The 19,844-nt window shown below is 41.2% G+C and overlaps 1 protein-coding gene across 6 annotated transcripts in view; it reads left to right on the top strand.

Annotated features, from left to right (window-relative positions):
* The window catches only part of DIAPH2 (diaphanous related formin 2), a 170,639-nt gene that overhangs the window by 29,820 nt on the left and 120,975 nt on the right, over positions 1-19,844 (top strand). For all 6 annotated transcript variants that reach the window (XM_039722540.1, XM_039722538.1, XM_039722539.1 and 3 more), the window contains 8 exons: positions 2,070-2,180; positions 2,802-2,920; positions 3,849-3,965; positions 4,494-4,612; positions 4,899-4,963; positions 5,591-5,695; positions 7,286-7,882; positions 10,416-10,530. In XM_039722540.1, coding sequence (XP_039578474.1) covers positions 2,070-2,180; positions 2,802-2,920; positions 3,849-3,965; positions 4,494-4,612; positions 4,899-4,963; positions 5,591-5,695; positions 7,286-7,882; positions 10,416-10,530 — 1,348 coding nt within the window. The remainder of the gene's footprint in view (positions 1-2,069; positions 2,181-2,801; positions 2,921-3,848; positions 3,966-4,493; positions 4,613-4,898; positions 4,964-5,590; positions 5,696-7,285; positions 7,883-10,415; positions 10,531-19,844) is intronic.

Here is a 19,844-nt window from a genome sequence, read left to right as displayed (position 1 = left end):
GATGCCAGGTGTAATGTTCAGGTAATAAATCTGACCCAGTGCTGGTGCTTTAGGCAGCAGTACCTGTGGCCTCTTAAATATTCAGATATATGCTAATTATGCAGGTGTAGCATGGGGAGTGCCCATTTTTGGCAGGGTTCCTTTTGGGATGAGTGAAGTGCAGCAGGATATTATTGGTACTTTTGTCAACAAGGATTCTGCATTCCTTGCTCTGTGTGTTCAACATGTGCCTTTCACCAGCCACTAGTGCCTCTGAGCTTTCAAAATTATTTTTATAAAATAATAAATTAATCTGTGCCAGTGGTTTTTATTGTCATGACTTAGATCATGTTCATTGCTGCTAATGTGTCCGTGGATGGAGGTTTTTGTGCTCTGTGGGCACCAGAGTTTTGGTTGGCATTAAGATGCGAGCTTTTTTTTGGTTGGGATTAGTTGGGTATTTTTGGTACTGCCATTTTTGCATAGAGGTCAAGTGGCTGAATATCCTAATAAAGGATGACTTTGACTTATGACCTCCTCATTATACAGTAATTATGCACATTTTGTACTAAAATTTATTTTTCAGCTACCTTGGCTGAAAAATATGGAAAATTATAGTCAGGGTCAGTATCCTTGGGATGCTTTTTTCCAGTCCTGGCTCAAATACACATCAGCTGTAGCTGCCTTAATGCTGTGTTTACCATCAGCACCTCTTGTTTCAGAGATGATGAGTTAATGATGGCCAATAAGTTTCTATAAATGACATTCTAATCTTAATGGTGCTATCACTGAAGAATTCATTCTGGAGTTGTCTCCCACTCCATGACCTTGTTGATTTAAGGCAAACAACAGCCAGCACCCCCCATTCCTGCCAGCCTCCCCTCCCAAAGCTCCCTGATACCTCAGTGAAGGCACAATTGCAAGACTCATTACCTTGTTTCTGACAAAATCCTTCTTTGCTGGGAATGTATTAGCACAAGCCATTAAGGCAGAGTCTCTCTGGCAGAAGCAATCAGAGCAGATGGCACCTCTTCTCTCTATTAATTTCAGATTGGACATGTGCTTTGGCTTGTTAAGTCATGTCATAGTAGTAAAATAACAAGAATCATTCAAGCAAGCACGACGATACTGCATTATCTGAAGATGCAGCTCTATCAAGAGAGTGCCTTTGAAAGGGTGTTTTAATAGAAATTTGAGACTCCATAAGGTGTTCTATTAAAGCTAAATAGTGAATGTAATTAAAACAGGAAGGTGCTTTTTATCTGATTTTTTTCCTCTGCAGCTATTGATTTTTTTTTGTCCTACTCTAAAGCTACTTCTATTTGCAGTTAACATCTTTTACCAAACTTGCTATTTCCCTTGAGTCCCATTTTAGTCTTTTAAAGTGGATCAGCACTTTTGGCGTTGTGCTGTTGTCTACCTATTTTCAAATAAATCAATTAAAGTGCACAGCTGTTCAATTAAAGCATTAGCCACTATCCTGAGACCAGGCATTTTGCACAAGTGCTCTGCAGGAATGGAGAAAACACCTGGTGATGGGACTCATTTGGGTATGGGTGTTTATTGGGTGGTTCTGATGTGGGGGTTTTGAAGTTGTTCGTTATTGTAGAAACAGATTGCTTTCAAAGTGGTGAATGCTAAGAAGAAATAGGAGGAGGTACAGTGGGCACCTTGAGTTTGGAAATTTGCAGTGCATGATTTTGGGGTGGGCGAGCCCTGGCACAGGTGCCCAGAGCAGCTGTGGCTGCCCCTGGATCCCTGGCAGTGCCCGAGGCCAGGCTGGACAGGGCTGGGAGCAGCCTGGGACAGTGGGAGGTGGCCCTGCCATGGCAGGGGGGCACTGGATGGGCTTTAAGGTCCCTTCCAGCTCCCACCAGTCCATGGCATTATTCTGTGATGATCATTCATATGGTACTTTTTTGATACAGTGGAAGCATCCCGATATAGAAACAGGGCAGTTTTGATGCTGCTAAAATAAACCCAAGAGTTGCATGTGTACTGCATAATGAACCATTTCCATCTCTGGTTTTCTAATTCGGCTGAAACACTGACTGAAAGTATTGATTTGTATTCTGTGTTTCTGATTGCAGGTGGCATGCATGCAGCTCATCAACGCCCTTGTTACATCTCCTGAGGACCTTGACTTCAGGATACACTTGAGAAATGAGTTTTTACGTTGTGGCCTGAAGAAAATATTGCCTGTAAGTCACTTGTATCCAGGAGTGAGCACTGTCCACTGTGAATGTTGAAGACAGCCAAACTGTTTAGTCAGGACAGCAGATGGGAAGGGTTGGGGTGCAGAAGGTCAGATTATCAATCCAAATCTGCTTTCAGCCTGCAGAGTTACAAATTCAGGTCCTCATGATCTGTATTAACTAGAATAGTAGTTGAAACAAGTCAATATATTAGAAATTAAATGAGGGTAGTCAAATTCTGCATAATGAGCTCAAAGCACATGCAGAGAATGTGAATCTGGCTGTGGAACCAGTCTTGGATTAACTTTCTTTGTATATGCTGTTCCTGTTGTTTTCTGTGAAATCTGTTTTTCTTTAATCTGCCTGCTCTGTCCCATTAAGAGAAATGAATTCAACTGGAAATCTTCTTGCTTGTTCTGTAGTCCACACCTGCTCTGTGAGCTGATGTTTTGCCTTTAGTTCTTCTCAGTTGAATCATTATAATAAAAAAAGCCCAGGCACTGAGTTGAAACTTGCTGCTGTTCTAAAGGTTAATGTCTTATATTTCATCATGATGCAGTCCTTCAAGGGGGGGAATTCTTGCTTTATGAAAGGAAAAATTAAGATATACTCTACCTTGGAAAACAGGCCTTGAAAGATAAGGAAAATGAAGAACTTGATATTCAGCTGAGGGTGTTTGATGAGAACAAAGATGAAGACCACTTTGAACTGTCACATCGTCTCAACGATATCAAAGCTGAAATGGAATATCCTTTAAGGAAGTGCTGTTATAACTTGTGTTGTTTCAGAACTTTATTAAATGGAAATTACAGTGCTCTGTGTGCAGGTTATTTGTCTCAGTTGTATGTCTTACCAGGGGCTTTGTCAAGCAGAATTCTCTCCAGTTGCTTTTTTTGTTGGAAAATATTTGGATAATTAGTGCTTAAATTTGCATGTCAAATGTAAGTCATTGGGAACTGAATTAATTTTTCATAAATAACATTTATTAAGCTAAACTCTGTCTCATAATACATGAAGAGATAAAATTATACCCGTGGAAGATCATAGGTTTGAAGAAAAATGAGTTTTGATAATAAAAGGAACAAAATTTCTTGTAGGTTTTGAAACACTGCAGTTGTGTGCCTTTTCTAGCTGTGAAGGAGCAGGAAATTCCAGGTTACCTAAATTCAGAATGGCTGCTTGCAGGCTTTAGGAGGAGGCAGAGGGAGGTAGAGGCAATCAGTGGGAGGACTATAAAATCCCCTGGAATGTTGTTGCTTTGCAGAACAGGTAATTACAAGTAAGGGTCATCTCTGGGAAATGGAAAACATTGACCAGTGTGTGTTTGCCAGCAGCCTGGCTGAGCTCAGAGTGGAGACAAAGCTTGGTGTGAAATATTTTCACAGAATTCTAAAACATGAAATCTATATATGATTGTTCTGATTGATACTGAAATATGTCCTAATGGATAAACAGGGCACAGAAATTCTGTGCACAATCTTAGTGGAAAAAGAATGTTTACTCCTAAGAACAGCTCAAAGTGTGGAGGTGTTTTACTTGAACAAGATGGGAATATCTGGGGAGCTGTCTGTGGGTGGGGTGGCTGTTCTGGCTGCAGTGGGGTTTTTGGGCTTTTGTTTGGTTTTAAAGTTTTTGGTCTTTTAAGTACTGCTATTTTCTTAACAATGTTTGCACTGATGTGAACGAAGTATTTCATCTGCTGTACAACATGGTGAAAGATACTTCTTCTGAAAATTACTTCTTGTCAATTCTCCAACATTTCCTCCTGATCAGGAATGATTACTATGTCCGGTGAGTGCAGCTGCCAGGCTGCATTTCTGGGGGGAATAGGGGCAAGAATAGAAATCAAGATCCTGGTAAACTGAGTAGCTCATGCCTAAAAAGTCACTCTGAGACTGTTATTTATCTTTTTCCTCCAGGATAGTATTGAAAAAGTCTTGGTAAATATACTTGTGTTTATTTCAAAGACTTGAAGCTTAGTCTAACACCCTCATCCCAAAAATCTGTTTGTTGGGCACTTTTTCTTTATTGAAGTTTGATATAGTCATTGCTTCAAAGAACATGGAAGTTGTACAGCTGATAATTGAAAATACTCCCACGTGCCTTGGATCTGCTCTTTTCAGTGTAAACTTTTATGTGCAGCATGGTGTCATAGCAAGGTTGAAGCATCACATCCAAAATATTTACAAATAAGAATTTGAACTTGATGCTTCTTCTGGCAGTTGTAGAATTCAGATATTAGGAGTTAGTTTCCCCCCCTCCCAGCTGCATAAAGGCTTGTTCATGTTCTTATTGTCTTGTAAATGTTTCCTTTTTTAGACCTCAGTATTACAAGATCATAGAAGAATGTGTGTCACAGATAGTGCTGCACTGCAGTGGCGTGGACCCAGATTTTAAATACAGAGGAAGGATGGACATCAATTTCACACATCTTGTTGGTTTGTACTCTTTAAGCAGTTTTGCCTTATTTTTCTTTGTAATCTTCTGTCTGGACTTGCACTGGCTGGGAATTTTGTCAGTGTTCTGGAAATATCCATGTAAGCTACAGATGTACTTGTGGAGCACCAGACCAAATGCTGTAGCCTTCAATGAAATGAAACAGGGTCAGAAAAAAAGGCCTGTTGCTTTTGTGTCATGGGCTCACAGGGTAATGATGGCTGGAAGCACCTCAGAGCTGTGACGTGTTTGACTTGACTTGTGTGTGGTCTTTTATTTAAATTCTAGATGCATGTGTGGACAAGGCTAAAGTAGAAGAAAGTGAAAAGAAAGCAGCAGAATTTTCCAGGAAGGTAAGTCCTGCTCATAGTGTGGTACAGAATCCTGACAGGAACAGTCAGCTTGTTTCCCAGCTGAAACTGGGAAACAGTGGCTCTCACAATTCCACTTGTTGCTCTCCTGTCCCAAAATAGTTATAATTAAATAACTGAAGTGCAGGTATAAGCTTAAAAAAATGAATGAATGTGCTATATTAGCTGCAGTGGTACTGAAGTTCAGGTATTATGGAGGTATGTATTGAAATAATTCCAAATTTTGGCATTTTTTCCTGGTCTGGTCTAAGTAGGCATTTTCAGGCCAAGTGGTAGAACATGTTCTTGAACATGATGATTGAAGGTTTAATTTTTAATGACTTTAAACTTGCTGCAGTAGATGTGTAGTTGAGTTTGGTTTGAGAAGTCTGCAGTGTTCTCTTGGAGGGAAGAACCTGAACTGAGTAGCTGGATCTGGTTGGTCCTCTGTCATTGATTTATTGATAGAAGAAATTGTGGTGCTAGAAGTGAACATGTTAGATAGAAAAATGAGAAGGGTTAAAAGTGCATCAATTGCTCCAGCTCTGATGTTGTTCAAAGAATTCCTGCCATGTAGGCTCTGGTGTGGCCATAAGTGGACAAACTCTCCTGTGCTGGTTAAATCTTTAGTTTGATGAAGAGTTCACAGCCCGACAAGAGGCACAAGCAGAGCTGCAGAAACGAGAGGAGAAAATCAAAGAACTCGAATCAGAAGTCAAACAGCTCCGGACCCAGGTAATAAAATAATATCACATTAAGCTCCACAGATGAGTTGATTTTTTTTTTGAGGAGCAGTTGAAAAGAAATTGCCCCAGAGTAACTTGTCTGTCTGGAGTTTGGAATGTCTGGTAAAGGTGTATTGATTTGTTTGGCAGCCAGCAGAAGTTACTAAGGACAGTTAATGGAGGTAACATTTCACAAACAGTAGTATGTTCAACCTGTCATAGGCACCTGCTTTATTGAGGAAAAAAAAAAGTTCCTTAGCCTATAAAAATCTTGCATCCAGCCTGATTTTTTTTTTTCTACAGGTATTTTTTTATGCTTTCACATTGCTGCTTCTGTATGTTTTGCAGACAGTTTTTGTTTTGGAAGACTGTTGGTTTTATATATATATTTTTATTCTAACACTTTATATAGCCTTTTTTTATTTTTTATTTTTTACACCAGCTTTATGTTTTAGACAGGTCATTTGTACCTTTTAGGAACTAACAGATATTATGGTTTAGTGCTTTTGCCTCAGTCTGGCTTATTTTGTACTCCTTCAGTGCTAGGCAAGGTCTGCCTGTTCCCTTTTTGTCTTTGTTTTTTCTGCCTTAAAGCCTCTGATCTCACTTCCTATTTGGGCACTAAGGTGGAGACCCAGACACTCCTGGTCTTACTTCCTTCTTGCCAATTTTCATGTTTGTTACAAATTCCCACAAGCCAGCATTCCACTGAAATGTGACATTCTGTTTTAATTGTTGCATTATGATTGTGAGCCAAAGAAACACGTTGTGCCCTGTGCAAAGTAAAAGATGTACCTCTAGTCTAATTAATTGTTAATCCTGTTTTATTGATTCTAACACAGTTCAGATTATCCAGACATGGCAGGGCATTCACAGTAATGCTGACCACTGGTTAATTAACCATGTAATTCTGGTATCTGTTCCCTTTTCTAGTGTATGCTCCCCACAGAATATGATGACACTTATTTTTAGCTGCACTCACCCCTCTGATGGTTTGACATGCTGCTGTTTCTCTTCCTTATTAATTAGTAAGAACTTATTAGAGTGGATATTGTGATTGCTTTCTTCCTCTCACCAAAGAAGCACTCTCTCAGACAGATTCAAAAGACAGCAGGACAGGTTGTTGCACAGCCTTCACCCCTCCAGATGTCAGAATAGCAATGAACAACTGGCCCTGTGACCTCTTACACTGCAGCAGCTGCTCCACTGATTGCTGGGGAAAATTTCCCAGCAGCAGATGAGTGCTGTTAAAATTCAGCAGGTTATTCTCATCTCTGATGCCCCAGCTTGCTGGGGTATCCTAAGTGGGATAAATGTTTTGTGCATTGGTGAGAAATAAAATGCTGTTCTGTTCACTTAAATGTTACTGCTACTATTAAATTTTCTTTAAAATTGAAACAATTTGTTTTTATAAAAATGCGAGGTTATTCAGTTTACTTGGCAGCTTTATGGTACGTGGTATAATCTATTGTTATTGTTTCTCATTTAAATAGGAGAACAGTTGCATTTCTCACTTTCTTGAGATGCAGTTGGCTAAAAACCATCCTCATTGGTTCTGCCTCCTGTCACTGATGGAAGTAATTCCTCTGTTATGTTCCAGGGTCCAAGCCTGACAGAAGTCCCAGCAATACCTCCAGCCCTCCCAAGTGAGAACGTCCCACCATCTCCAGCGCCTTCTCTCCCTGGTGGAGCCATCCCTCCTCCTCCTCCCCTCCCTGGTGCAGGAACAATTCCTCCTCCTCCTCCATTACCTGGTGGCACAGCAATTCCTCCACCACCTCCCCTTCCTGGTGGAGCAGCAATTCCTCCACCACCTCCCCTGCCAGGTGGAGCAGCAATTCCTCCCCCTCCTCCATTACCTGGTGCATCCCTCCCTCCACCTCCCCCTCCCCTGCCGGGTGCAGCCATCCCACCGCCCCCTCCTCTGCCCGGTGTGCCCCCTCCTCCTCCTCTGCCTGGAGGAGCAGGGCCTCCTCCTCCTCCTCCTCTGCCTGGAGGAGCAGGGCCTCCTCCTCCTCCTCCTCTGCCCGGGGGAGCAGTCCCTCCACCACCGCCTCTCGGGGGGCCCCCCATGCCACCCCCTCTGGGAGGGGCTCTCTTTGCTCCCTTCCCCGTGGTGCCAGCGCTGCCACACGGCATGAAGGAGAAGAAGAAGTATAAGCTGGAAGTCTCAATGAAGAGAATCAACTGGTCCAAGGTATGCCAGCAGGTGTGGGGATGCTGTTCCTTCCCTCCTGCACTGCACAGAAAGGCTTGGATGCAGTGATGGATTTTTAAATGAGATTGTTGTACCAAGTGTCCCAGCAAGCCAGCTTACTTCCAGTGCATGTATCAGCTGCAGTGAGCATCCAGAGCAGCTTTGCATCAAGATATGTATCTAAATATAAATATATCTATCTCCAAACTGTTTTAAGGAAGCTTTCACACATACCTAGCAAAGCAAACCAAAATTTGTGACATTTAATGATGAGTTCAGAGATTGCTGATATCAGGCCTTAACGTTGATTATTTGTTGATTATTTATCCCAGATATTTATTATTCTTAGTGATGTGCTGGAGCAGGGCTGTGGCCACTGGGAGGAGCCATGGGACTGCTCAAGGGAAAGGTTTGGGCATCATGAGCTTCCAGTCTCAGCTTGATAATTTTAAAAATGAGATGTGATTAAATACAATCTTAAAATCCAAGCATTACTTGAGCACTAAAGAGCAAGCACAAGAGCAAGTCTGATTTGCAAGTGAACCCTTAAAGCAGTTCCCAGTTATTCCTTGCCTCTCAGTGTATCCAGTCCCTCTAACAGCAGAAGTGAGACAAACATCCAGGTGTGTGCTGGGGTGTGTTGTTTTAAAACCCCTTTTTGATCAGTGTAGCCAGCCACTGCTCCTTCCATATAAATAAAATAAAAGTGGGGTGTTAGATAGTCCCTCTAACAGCAGAAGTGAGACAAACATCCAGGTGTGTGCTGGGGTGTGTTGTTTTAAAGCCCCTTTTTGATCAGTGTATCCACTGCTCCTTCCATATAAAAAAAATAAAAGTGGGGTGTTAGACAATTGCAGCTGTTATCAAGACTCAATCATTGCATTCTAAAGTTGTGGTTGGCAGTTTTTAGTGATATTAAAATATGACAGATATGTTGATGTTTGGTGTAGGAAAGTACCAAAATCACCAAATCATCAAGGCAAATGAAAGGACTTTAGAGGAGCCACCCAGCATGGAATATATAAATTCTGAGTAGTCAAAAGGCTTCGAGGTAACAAAGCAGCAGAATAATCCCACCAGTCTTGGAGGAGGAATCCAGCAGGTTGAGAGAGAGCCTGTGTGGAAATGCATGGTGTGCCAATTTATAGTTTCTTTTGGCAGAAGGATTAATGCTTCAATGATTTCAAATTATTTCAAAATATTTGGAGATGTGCTAAAACAATCTGAAAGTGTATCTAGCAGCCATATTTTAAAAACAGGCTTTCAATATATTTAACTAAAATGATACAAAATAGCCTGCCATGTTTTTAGAGTATTAATTAAAAAAAAATTTAAAATCAGTTTGGAAATCTTTACTTTTTCTGTAATTCTTATAAAATAATTGCATAAAAAGATAAGTGATAACTTTGCTTCTTCCTTGTGGGAGGAGGAATTCAGTGTCTTGGGCAGAAAGGACTGGATCAGGATCACTGCAGGAGTTTTGTGACTGTGGGACATAGACTGCTGTCCTGTAAGCACAGAGAAAAGCAAGCTTTTATTTCCTAATACATATTGGTAATTGCTGCCAATTGCATTGTGATCAGCTCCATTGGGGAGTTTTAGGAATAATTTCTGGAGTGTCTGTGTGAGCACTGGCTGTGACAATGGGAAGGAGCTGCAGATGGACGCTTTGCCTAAGTGCTCTGGGAACAGAGCCAGAGATCTCCTGCCTACTGAGAAAGTGCAAAGTCTGTTTGATCATCACTTTTAAGGAGCCATCATTTGAGGAATAAAATTCTTACTGTTTAATTTAGTCCCTTTTGCTGTAACTGTCTTCCCCATTAGTGTTGGATTAAGGTAGTTTTTTAAAATGTCTTCCCTGGAGCTGCTGGTGAAGCAGGGCTGAAAGCTGGAGGACCAGGATGTTGCAGGGAAATTGGAGTGAGGCTGACAAATGCAGTATTCCTAAATTCCCTGCATATCATCTTGAAGTTAAATAGCCTTTGGAAATTATTTGGCATTTAAACAAGTTTATAAACAGTAATAATGTGTTCAAAGCTGTTAGAGGAATGTATTTTGAAAACAGACCAGCAGTTCTGAGTCATACCTGAAGAGTCAGGGTTTCTTTCAGCTTCTGTATTGCAGAACATTTTCTTCCTTTAGCCAGAAGAGAGCTCAGCCTCAGTCTCTGCAGTGTCCCCTGGCCAGTTCATTTCCTGCTGAGTTGTTGCATGCAGCTCCCAGGCAGCAGGGTGAAGGAGTGCTGAAGAGTTTGGGAGCTCTCTAGGAAGTCATCAAGAGAGAGCTGGACCACTCTGAAAGCCAGCTGCTGTTATTAGTTCAGTTTGCAGAACTTGCTGAGTGGGAGAAGTGCAGTAAAGCCCATTTGAGGCCAGAGGGCAGCTCAGCTCACCTGCAGGAACAGCAGGAGAGAACATTCCAGAACGGGGCTGAGCTTCCTCAGCCCAATTCTCACTGAGTTCTGTAGCATTTGTTTTAACTTGGCTGTTGAAAACACTCCTGACTGACTCTGGAGATGCTGTTTTTCTTTCAGATCGAGCCTCAAGAAATAGGAGAAAACAGCTTTTGGGTAAAAGCTGAAGAAGATAAATTTGAAGACCCGGAGCTGTTTGCAAAATTGGCACTTACCTTTGGAACCCAAATGAAAGGTACATTCTTACTTTGCTCTTTATTGTGCTTTTATTAAGTTTAAAACTGTGTAATGGCAGTTTCTTTTATGCTTTGTGCAATACCATGGAATTAATTTGATGGTTTTATAGCAGGAAGATGATTTAAAACATATATTAAGCATAACAGTCTATTACAAGAATTGCTCCCCCTTCACTTTACAGCAGGAGGGGAGGAACCTTTTTTGCAATAATACCTTTTAAAAGTGCACTGTATGTTGCAGACAGATGTGAGTTTTCTTTTAATGGAATTATAATTAAATTTAAATTCTGATCCTAAAACCATGTTTATTTGCATTATTATTCCTAGCTGAGAATTTCTGGAATAAAACCAGCAGTTTTTACTAACACAGTGTTAAAAAAGATTAATTCAGGAAAGGTCTCAGAGGATTGTAATGAACTATTTCTTGAGTAGATTCCTTGAATTATTTCTGAATGTGGTTTTTTCCTGTGTCCTTTTGAAACCTCTTCAAAGAGTTGGTCGTGGCTGTGTTTTTCATGAGATAGATTCATATTCCTTTCAGTAGTCAGTGAATTTAAACCATTAGAATTCTCCTTTTGCAACACACCTTGGAAGCACTTTCTGGTCTAAATGTTCAGTTATTCCATGTAGTAATTCAAAAGCATCCGTTGCAGTAATCTAACATTTTTTCCATGCCCAGTTGGATTGAGTCTTGGTTCCTAGCACTGCAGGGAGGGTAAAATGATGTGGAGTTGGTCACTTCCTTTGGTGTGACAGGAAGACCTTTAAGGGAAGGAATGCCCAGCAGCAGATGACAGAATGGCACGAGTCCCTTCTAAATGAAAAGGACAGGCTTCTGCCTTGAGCTGATTTCTTTCACCAGAAATCTGAAGAAATGTTTGAGAATTCCTGAAAAGCTTCTTCATTAAAAATGCTGAAAAAACTCTCTTGAAGTGTTGACATAGCTGACAGTTTCCAACGAGAAGAAATTCTTGTTGACATTGTTTCACAGTTGTAAAACCAGGAACAACAGAAACTCCTGCAGTAGCTTAGTGTACTGATGGCCTTGCAGACAGCGTTCCTTGTTTGGTTCTCACTTAATGGTTGTAGAAAACAAGATGCCATAACAAAGGATACACATTAAAAATGCTGCTGCACAGTACTCAGGTTGGGAAAACCTTACTTGGCTGACTGCTGCAGAAAGGCAGAGTTGTCTGAGTTCAAGGGTTTTTAAACTTGAGAACCTGCTGGAAGTGAAAAAGAACTCTTGGAGCATTTAGTTGCAGCACAGACCAAAAGAGTTGCGGCCAGAAACAACTTTTTTCCTGCAGCTGCCATCTGCAAAGGGAAACACAGAATGATGTTCACTGTTCTTCCTCCCCTTTGACCTTAAGCAGCTCCATGATGTCCCAAATATTTATTTCAGGCATCATCTGGGATCAGATTTCCCTCTTGCTTTAGTCCCATTTCATGAGATGGTCTCTGAGTGCATTACAGGAGAGTGATAAAAAGCCAAATAGAAATGCATGTGATATTCTCTCAGGAGCACAGTCAGCATGTTAAACAAACAAAGGGATGAGTGGAAGCAAACTGACAATTGCCAAAAGCAGTTTGGATGACTTAGTGTTTACTGTCTTGTATTCTGTGGAATTTTGGAATGCCAGTGGGAATGGTAACTGAAGTAAAAGAAATGCTAATGTGCACATTTATTAAAAATTTGTGATTCCCTGTAAGTTGCAGCACTGAAATTTGATTACACCTCTGAATTCTATTCATGATTCTTTGGTACAATGAGAAAAACAATTGGTGTATTTTTCTCATGTAGCATAGTTTTGGTTTAGGATACTCCAAAAATGATTTAATGTGGGCTGTCACTAAGCTGTCAGCTCCTTGCTGTTTGAGTGCTGTCTGTTTGAGAGGAATGCAGCCAGAGCTGAAGGACTTCTGGGGAGAAATATTGTTGTGAAGTTGAACAATAATTTTTTGCATATTATATTATTAATCCAGTGTAGTTATACATCTCAGGAAACATGGGCTACTGCTTTTTGATGGACTTGGGGGTGTGTATGATTTAATTCTGTAGAAGGTCCTAAAACCCCCAACAACTGAAATTAACAGTTTAAAATACTAGTGTTCTTGTCAAGAGCCTACTTAAATCTTTGAGATCATTTCAGCAGGTCATTTTGTGGCAAGCAATCTTTTACCAAGCTTTGCTTTTGTCCCTTAGCTGATAGGAAATTTTCTCTCTGGCCACCAGCAGAAGGGAGAGCACCAGCAGCACTGTCAGGTCTTCAGTGCTTGCTGGAATATGATGTCAGAAAGCTCCTATTTAATTTCTGGGATGTTAAATCCACGTAGAATTGAAGGCAGAAGTGTCTCCTAACAGGGGCAGGTGAAGCTGCAGTGCTGTGGCTCTGCAGCCAGGTTGTGACACATGCCATCCTCAGGACTGTGACAATACTCAGTGCTGGGCCTGCTGCTATCCAAATCATTTCTCACTGTTTGATTGATGGTCTAATTGCAAAACACTGCAAAGCAAGTTAATGCCTTCTCCCTAAAGGATCATGTTAATTTCTGCCTCTTGTAATTTAGGTTGTGTATTTTGCCAGTCAAGAATGATAGTAGTGCTCTGAAGAAATTAATTATGTGTACAGTAGGTCTGTAAAGGTAGTAATTAGTACATAATAGTCTGTAACTACTGGGATTGTTCCAATACAGAATTCATTATCCATCCAACTTGCCTCAAGGGAAAACTTCTCCATCAGGGTTCTGTTGCTTTACAATTAGACTTTTAAAATACAATTCAACAATCATTTTCATATGTTTTCAAAACTGAAGTAAGATCTTAATAGCTGAGTGGTGTTTTTCACATTTTGGGAGTTTGAGTGGGAAGGGACAAGAGAAAAGACAAATTTCCATGTAAGCTGTAATTGAACAAAACATGGACAAAATGTTCAGGTTTTGATTTTATGTGTATAATGCATATAATGAAAATGTATATAAATAATGTGTATAATGTATATATAATGTATGTAAAGAATATTTGATAGGTCAGTGCACCATTAAACTTGAAAGAAAACTCTTTGCATTCATTTGCATTTGGGGCTTTGTATTTACAAGGAGCAGCAATTAGTACTTTTAGAAAATGGCTTTGAATTTGCTATGCTGAGAAGCCCAAATCCAATTCATCAGAGAACTCCAGCATTTGCAAGCTTTCAGTGGATCCAGCTGTGGCCAGCTTCCCTCTAAGCCAGCTGCACTTGTAGGTGTGAGGCAGCAGGACTCAGCTGAATGCAGAAATTCTGGTGTTAAGCACAGCTATGCTGCACTAGCTCAGCTACCTACGCTGCTTTGTCAACAGAAAAAGGAAGAAAAACCTCTGAACTCACCATGAATTTGCTTCAGGATTGCAAACTGCAGGTGGCTCCCTTGGGCTGCTGCTGGTTCAGGGTTGGTTTGGTTCCCTTCCCTCCCCAGGCTCCCCTGCACGGGGGGAATCCAAAGCAGAGCAGGATCAGCTTTGCAGTGCAGGGTCAGCCAGGGCTGTGTGGCAGAGCCATTTCATTTCCTTGGGTTGCACACCTAGGTCATCAGTCTTCATATCTGTTTCACCCAGAAGTGCAGCAGATTGGTTTGTTTTCATCTCTGGATGTATTTGAAATCGTTGTTTTTCAGCAACAGAATAAATTCAGGTACCATAAAGGAGGAGTGAGTTATTAGTTTACAATTTTTCACTTTCCTTTTCTTCACTGGATTTATCCAGTAGGTAAACTCTCAAACTCAAGGGTGAAAAAAGCTTTGCATGGTTTGAACAAACTGCTGCCTAAAATTATTACCATAGCATAGATTTATATATGTATATCTCTGTATTTTGATACATTTAAAGTATGTTTTTTAAATTCTAAAATGATCTTAGGGTTATTTTAGAGTCCAAGTCTTATTTCAAGAGCATCAGAACCCATTTCATTCATCATGGGTCAAAAGGACTGATATGAGTATAGTGTTCACAGGGGTCTAAAAGAAAGCAAAAATTCCAATTAGGAGGTAAAGATTGTAAATATTAGTTCTTAATAAAATGGCATTTTAATGCACACACCTTTCAATAACTTAATTTCTATGTCAAAGGTAGTTTGTAATATGGAGTCTAAGAAAACATAATTTAATACTATGTAAAATGTGTCCTGTTGGTGTGACCTACTAACTGTAGTTGCTGTCATCTTGTGACAGTGAATGAAGAATATCCCAGATTAAAAATAAAATCTATTTAGACTTTTTCAGAAGTTAGGCTCAGTGTCAGTTGTGCTATTTTTGTTTATTGTCTTCTTTTCCTGTAAAATCTTTTATAAATGACACTTTCAGAATGCTCATGCTTTAGGGTTGGACAGAGGCAGGAATTTCACTGCAGGTCTCAGTGTGGCACACTTTGATTGTGTCTCTTAGGACTCTGCTTTTACAACTTTGTGCTAGATTTCTAAGGGGGAAAATCAAGAGGGATGGGTCAGATGGATGCAGTTTTCCTCTCTCCACTTTGCTCCTGGAGCTTGCTTTCTTTACATCTGCAGCAGAGTTAGAGTTTTTTCAGAGCATTGTTCCATAAGAGGGTTCTGAGGGAGAAGTTTGGACCTTGTCTTAATCAGCATTACAGAAAGAACTGCAATAATTGCACCTTCAGAAAATGGAATACAAACAGCCTGTGAATTAAATTGTATTCAGATGAGGAGACAGGTGGGAAGTAGTTTGAGGTCTGGGCTATTTGAAGGCTGCTATCATTATTCATGGATTGCTTGGAGGTACAGCATAATGTATTCCCCACAATTCCTGGAGAAATTCATTTCAGAATCAGCATTCTGTCTGTTCTGAATCCAGGTCAGATGCTCTAATGTGAGGCCATTCCTTCAGTTTTACTTTAATTGGCAGTGCTTAACCCTTTTGGAACATCACTGGGACAGGTGAGAGCTCCCTACTGGAGACGTGAGGAGTGAGGACCTGAAATGAGGAATCCTGCTGGTTCAGGAGTGACTGGAGGAGTTCTGCAGGTGCAAACTGATCATCCACCTGCCCTGTCAGTGCCACGAGGCAAACTGGGACTGGAGGGGCTCTCCTGTGTGTGTGTGTGCCTGCTGCAAGGCCAGCTTTTGGATAAGCAATCTTTGGCACTGAAAAACTTCTGCAAAATATTAGTAACAAAGCCCCCGCTGCTCAGATTTTCTGCAAGTTTCAATTAGTAATTTTGTCAGAAAACTTCACTGGAAGAATTTGAAGAGAATTTAAATAGAATCGGAGTGGGGACAGACATGCATTGTCTAAAAAAACCTCTTCTATGTATTTATAACCATGTTGTGACTGAGTTGTCTTAGTAATGTGTTATATTTTAGGTGGTTGCTTACAGAGTTCTTGTATTAATTTGTTATACCTCAACTCTCAGAATATGAAAATGAATGTCTTGAAGAGGAAAGATGGAACAGCAGTTGTGACTGTAAAGAAAAACCAAGGGAAGGTGAACTCTTGAAGGTTTTTCCTACAAAGGGAATTGGTGCAGAGGGTTTTTTCCAACCAGTTTTCCAAAGGAAATTGGTCCAGTGGGTTTTTTCCAGCCTTTAAGGTGTTGGAGGTTCCCATTAGGGAAGTGTGAGAATCACTGCTGGAGACACGCAGACAAATGTTCCTTACCCACACATTGCAGGAGTCTGGAATTCCAGCCCACTGTGAGATAACTCTGGTAGAAGTTGGTACCTTCTGTACCTCCTCCATGCCTCATTTTTTTAAGGAGCTGGAGCTTTGTGTGTATGAGCTTGCTGAAATCCAGCAGGGGAAGAAAGGCAGCTCTGCATCCCCAACTGTCTGATCGAGGCTCGGTGATGCAGTGCTCAAATAAAGCCCAGCACTTAATGAGGAGCTGAGGACAGAGACACATGTACTGGCACTGCAGAGACAGGGATTGTGTACAAAGACTAATTAGCATGAAATATGAATACATTCATGAAGTAGTCTTGATCTATAATGCTCTTACAGAGTATTTTTTTTCTATGAATTCGATGAAAAAGAAATTCGGAAGTTGAATTGAAAAAAGAATCTGTTGAACTGCAAGAAGAAATGGGGTTTGTTTGTTTTTAAACAAATAGAAATCTATATTCCTGGAATAAAGCCCCTTCTGTATGAATAAATAAAGAGATTAGACTGAGAAGAATGCTTTCTCTAATGTCAAAACAGAAAGAAAAACCTGTAAAAGATGCTCCTCTTCAAGTATGCAACTACGTTTTTCATGGGAATTTAGGTTAGATATCCTAAAAATCTGTTTAATGTGAATCTAGTTACTCTCAACATGAAGTGTTCAAGGCTAGTTTGGATGGAGCTCTGAGCAACCCTAGTGGAAGGTGTCCCTGTCCGTGGCACGGCTTGGAACAAGATGATCCTTAAGGTCCCTCCACCCCAAACAAGTCTGTGATGATATGATTAAATTCTTCTGTGGGTTTGACAGCAATCCTTTGTTCAGTGAGCTGTTAGGATTATTCACTGTGGCAATTCTCCTCAAGTGTGGCTTCTCTCTCCCATGCAGGAATTGATATCTGTAAATGCACATGAAATTCACTGATGATGAGTTGGGGCTCAGTTCTGGGTCTGTGTTCAGTGGCTCTGTGCAGAATGGTTTTGAAACAATTCCTTTTTTCTTCTGATGTGTTTGGAGCTGTGGATCCATTTTCTGGCAGCTTCCTCAGTGTTGGTCAAGGGAACTCCAGCTGAGGTTCCAGTGCAGATTCTTCAGCTGAACACTGCCTGGGAATTTGTGACTTCAGTGAAGTAGGGGAAGAATAAAAGTCTGGAGGAAGGGATGGAGAGCAGACCAGCTACTTACCAGGACAGTTGGTGCTGCCTATTAAATGGATTATGCACCAATATTTCACTCTGCTGAAAACTTCCAGCAGAGTTCTGGGAATAACAATGTATTTGCTTAAATAAATAAAACCCCACTGTAAACAAAGCTGTGGTTATAAGCAAAATTGATGGTCTTACTTGTAAAAGAATTTTTTCAAGGCTGCATTAAAGAGCTGCCCCCTGCATCTTTCAGCAGAACCATGGTTAGCACATCCTGCACTTCCTCCTAAATCTACTTTCTATCAAAAGAAATAGAATGTGGATTTTTTTACTGCAGAAGCATAAACTGACAAAATGTGTCTGATTCATGGCCTGGTTCCACTTGCTCACTGTGCTGACCTGCAGTGATTCTGTGTTTGTAGAAAAATGATGCCCTCTCCATGGATTTTATGTTTTATGTGCAAAACTGTTTTTTCCTTTCTTATTGCTGACCAAAAAACCCAAAAAAATGTCATCTGCTGTTGACATGGACCATTTCTCTGAGTGATAGTTGCTTCACCTGTAATGCTGTTCCAGGCTGCTTTGGACAGAATAGCTGCTGTTGCAAGAATTTCTGTCAGTTATAGTAGAGCAGGGATACTTCTGTTACCTACATGAATAAAGGTTCTTTGGAGAAAGAGACATTCAAAAGCTATCTAAAGGATTAAAAGTTAACAATCATGCTATTAAGTTTCTGAATTCCTTGAGAAATTGAAAATACTAGGTACATAGGCATTAGTACAGATAATAACAAAAGTATCAGCTTTTTGAATTACTTATTAATCATCTCAAATGGATGTAAAGCTATAATTACAACTCTCTATATTGTGTGAGAAACTGAAATGTCTCTGAAACTTCTTCCTTTCAGGTGCTTTACTCTGTTAGGTGGGAATGTAATAATTGCAGAATGCTACTACTGAATAATTTCCCACTGTGGAAAGGTCGTGGCTTAAAGGCTTTCTAAAAGCAAGCAGTCCACATGGTAAAAGTCAGTGTGGAATTGTCATCAAATTCCATATTCTGAATGGGAGTACCTGTGGAGTGAATGGCAAGGTTTTCTTTGACTTTTTTTTTTGTTGTTTCATTGAGGACTTGGATCATTAGCATAGAGACGTTGCCTTCTTAATGAACCACTCTAGGCAAATGTGGCTTGTGCTGGTGGTGTAAAAGGTAAGCAGAGCACAGGTGCTAAATTCAGGATGTCCAGTGGATCCTGGACAGTGCAGAGTGTGCTGAGGTGAGCAGTGCAGCCTGACGCTGCTGCTGAAGGTGAGAGGCTGGGAGCTGTGTGTTCTGCACTATTTTTAGTCTGCTACAATGCAAGCAGCTTAATTTAGTACCCTGTGGGTCCCCTGGGACTAATGCTGTGATGTGGCAGTAATTTATCTTGTGTGTCTTGAAGGCAGCTAATCGTTGCCTGTGTGTTCTCTGAGCACCTGGGTGTGTTCACAACACTTTGGGGTACCTTGACCCCAGGAAAGCCTTTCCAAGGTAAATTTGAGGTGGTGGCAACACACACAACCATCCAAAGCTGACTTCAGGCTGAGCCCTGGATTTCATCTCAGCAGGTGACTGAGAGCAGCTGCTCAGTCTAAAGAGTGAAAACATGTTAATATATATTAAATGTCTGCTGCTGGATGTACACAGAATCGATTAGACAGAGACATGTCTCAGCTGCCAGCAGCTGATGTTTTTTCCAAGCCAGAGGTCACATCTTTACACATAGGAAAGTCTTCATTGTGCTTTGTCTTCAGTGAACTCAGGATCTTTCAGCATTTATAACCTGTGCCATGGCACTTCTCTGTATTTCAGACAGATGTGTTGTTTTGCGAAGTTTTAACCCTGCTGCTTCTGGTCACCCTGGTTTGCTGCTTCCTTTTTCTCTCATTGAACATCTCATTAATAGCTAATTTATATTAATTTCTCTGTGTTTTCAGAGACTGCCCAAAGGGGCAGACCCAAATAGTGCATGATCCACAGAAGACACAGTAAAACCCACCTGGCCATCACCCAGAAATGATCAGTGGGTCCACCCCCTTTACTGAGGGGCACTCGGGTGTGCTTGTCACCAAATGCCTGCCTGTTTGGTTTTCAGTGACATTAAAATGTAGAAACACTGCAGTGTGCCAGGATATTGAAACTGTTGGGATGACCTTGTTAGGGTGGCCATTATTCAGAGTGATGGGGACAATGGCAATGCATCTTCCCTGGGCAACGTGGGGCCTGTTCCAGGGCAGCCCTGCCCTCTGCTGTGGCTGCTCAGAGCCGGGGGCTCTGCTCCAGGGGCTGGGGGAGCCTGTCCCAGGGTTTGGGCTGAGCCATGGAACCCAGGGGTGCTCCAGGGGCTGGGGGAGCCTGTCCCAGGGTTTGGGCTGAGCCATGGAACCCAGGGGTGCTCCAGGGGCTGGGGGAGCCTGTCACAGGCTCTGTGCTGAACCATGGAACCCAGGGGTGCTCCAGGGCTGTCCTGGGGTTTGTGCTC

Source organism: Passer montanus, unplaced genomic scaffold (assembly GCF_014805655.1).
Source record: "Passer montanus isolate IOZ18808 unplaced genomic scaffold, ASM1480565v1 scaffold49, whole genome shotgun sequence".
NCBI lineage: Eukaryota > Metazoa > Chordata > Aves > Passeriformes > Passeridae > Passer > Passer montanus.
The sequence above is the reverse complement of the archived record's forward strand: the minus strand, read 5'-3'. Positions and strand labels throughout refer to the sequence as shown.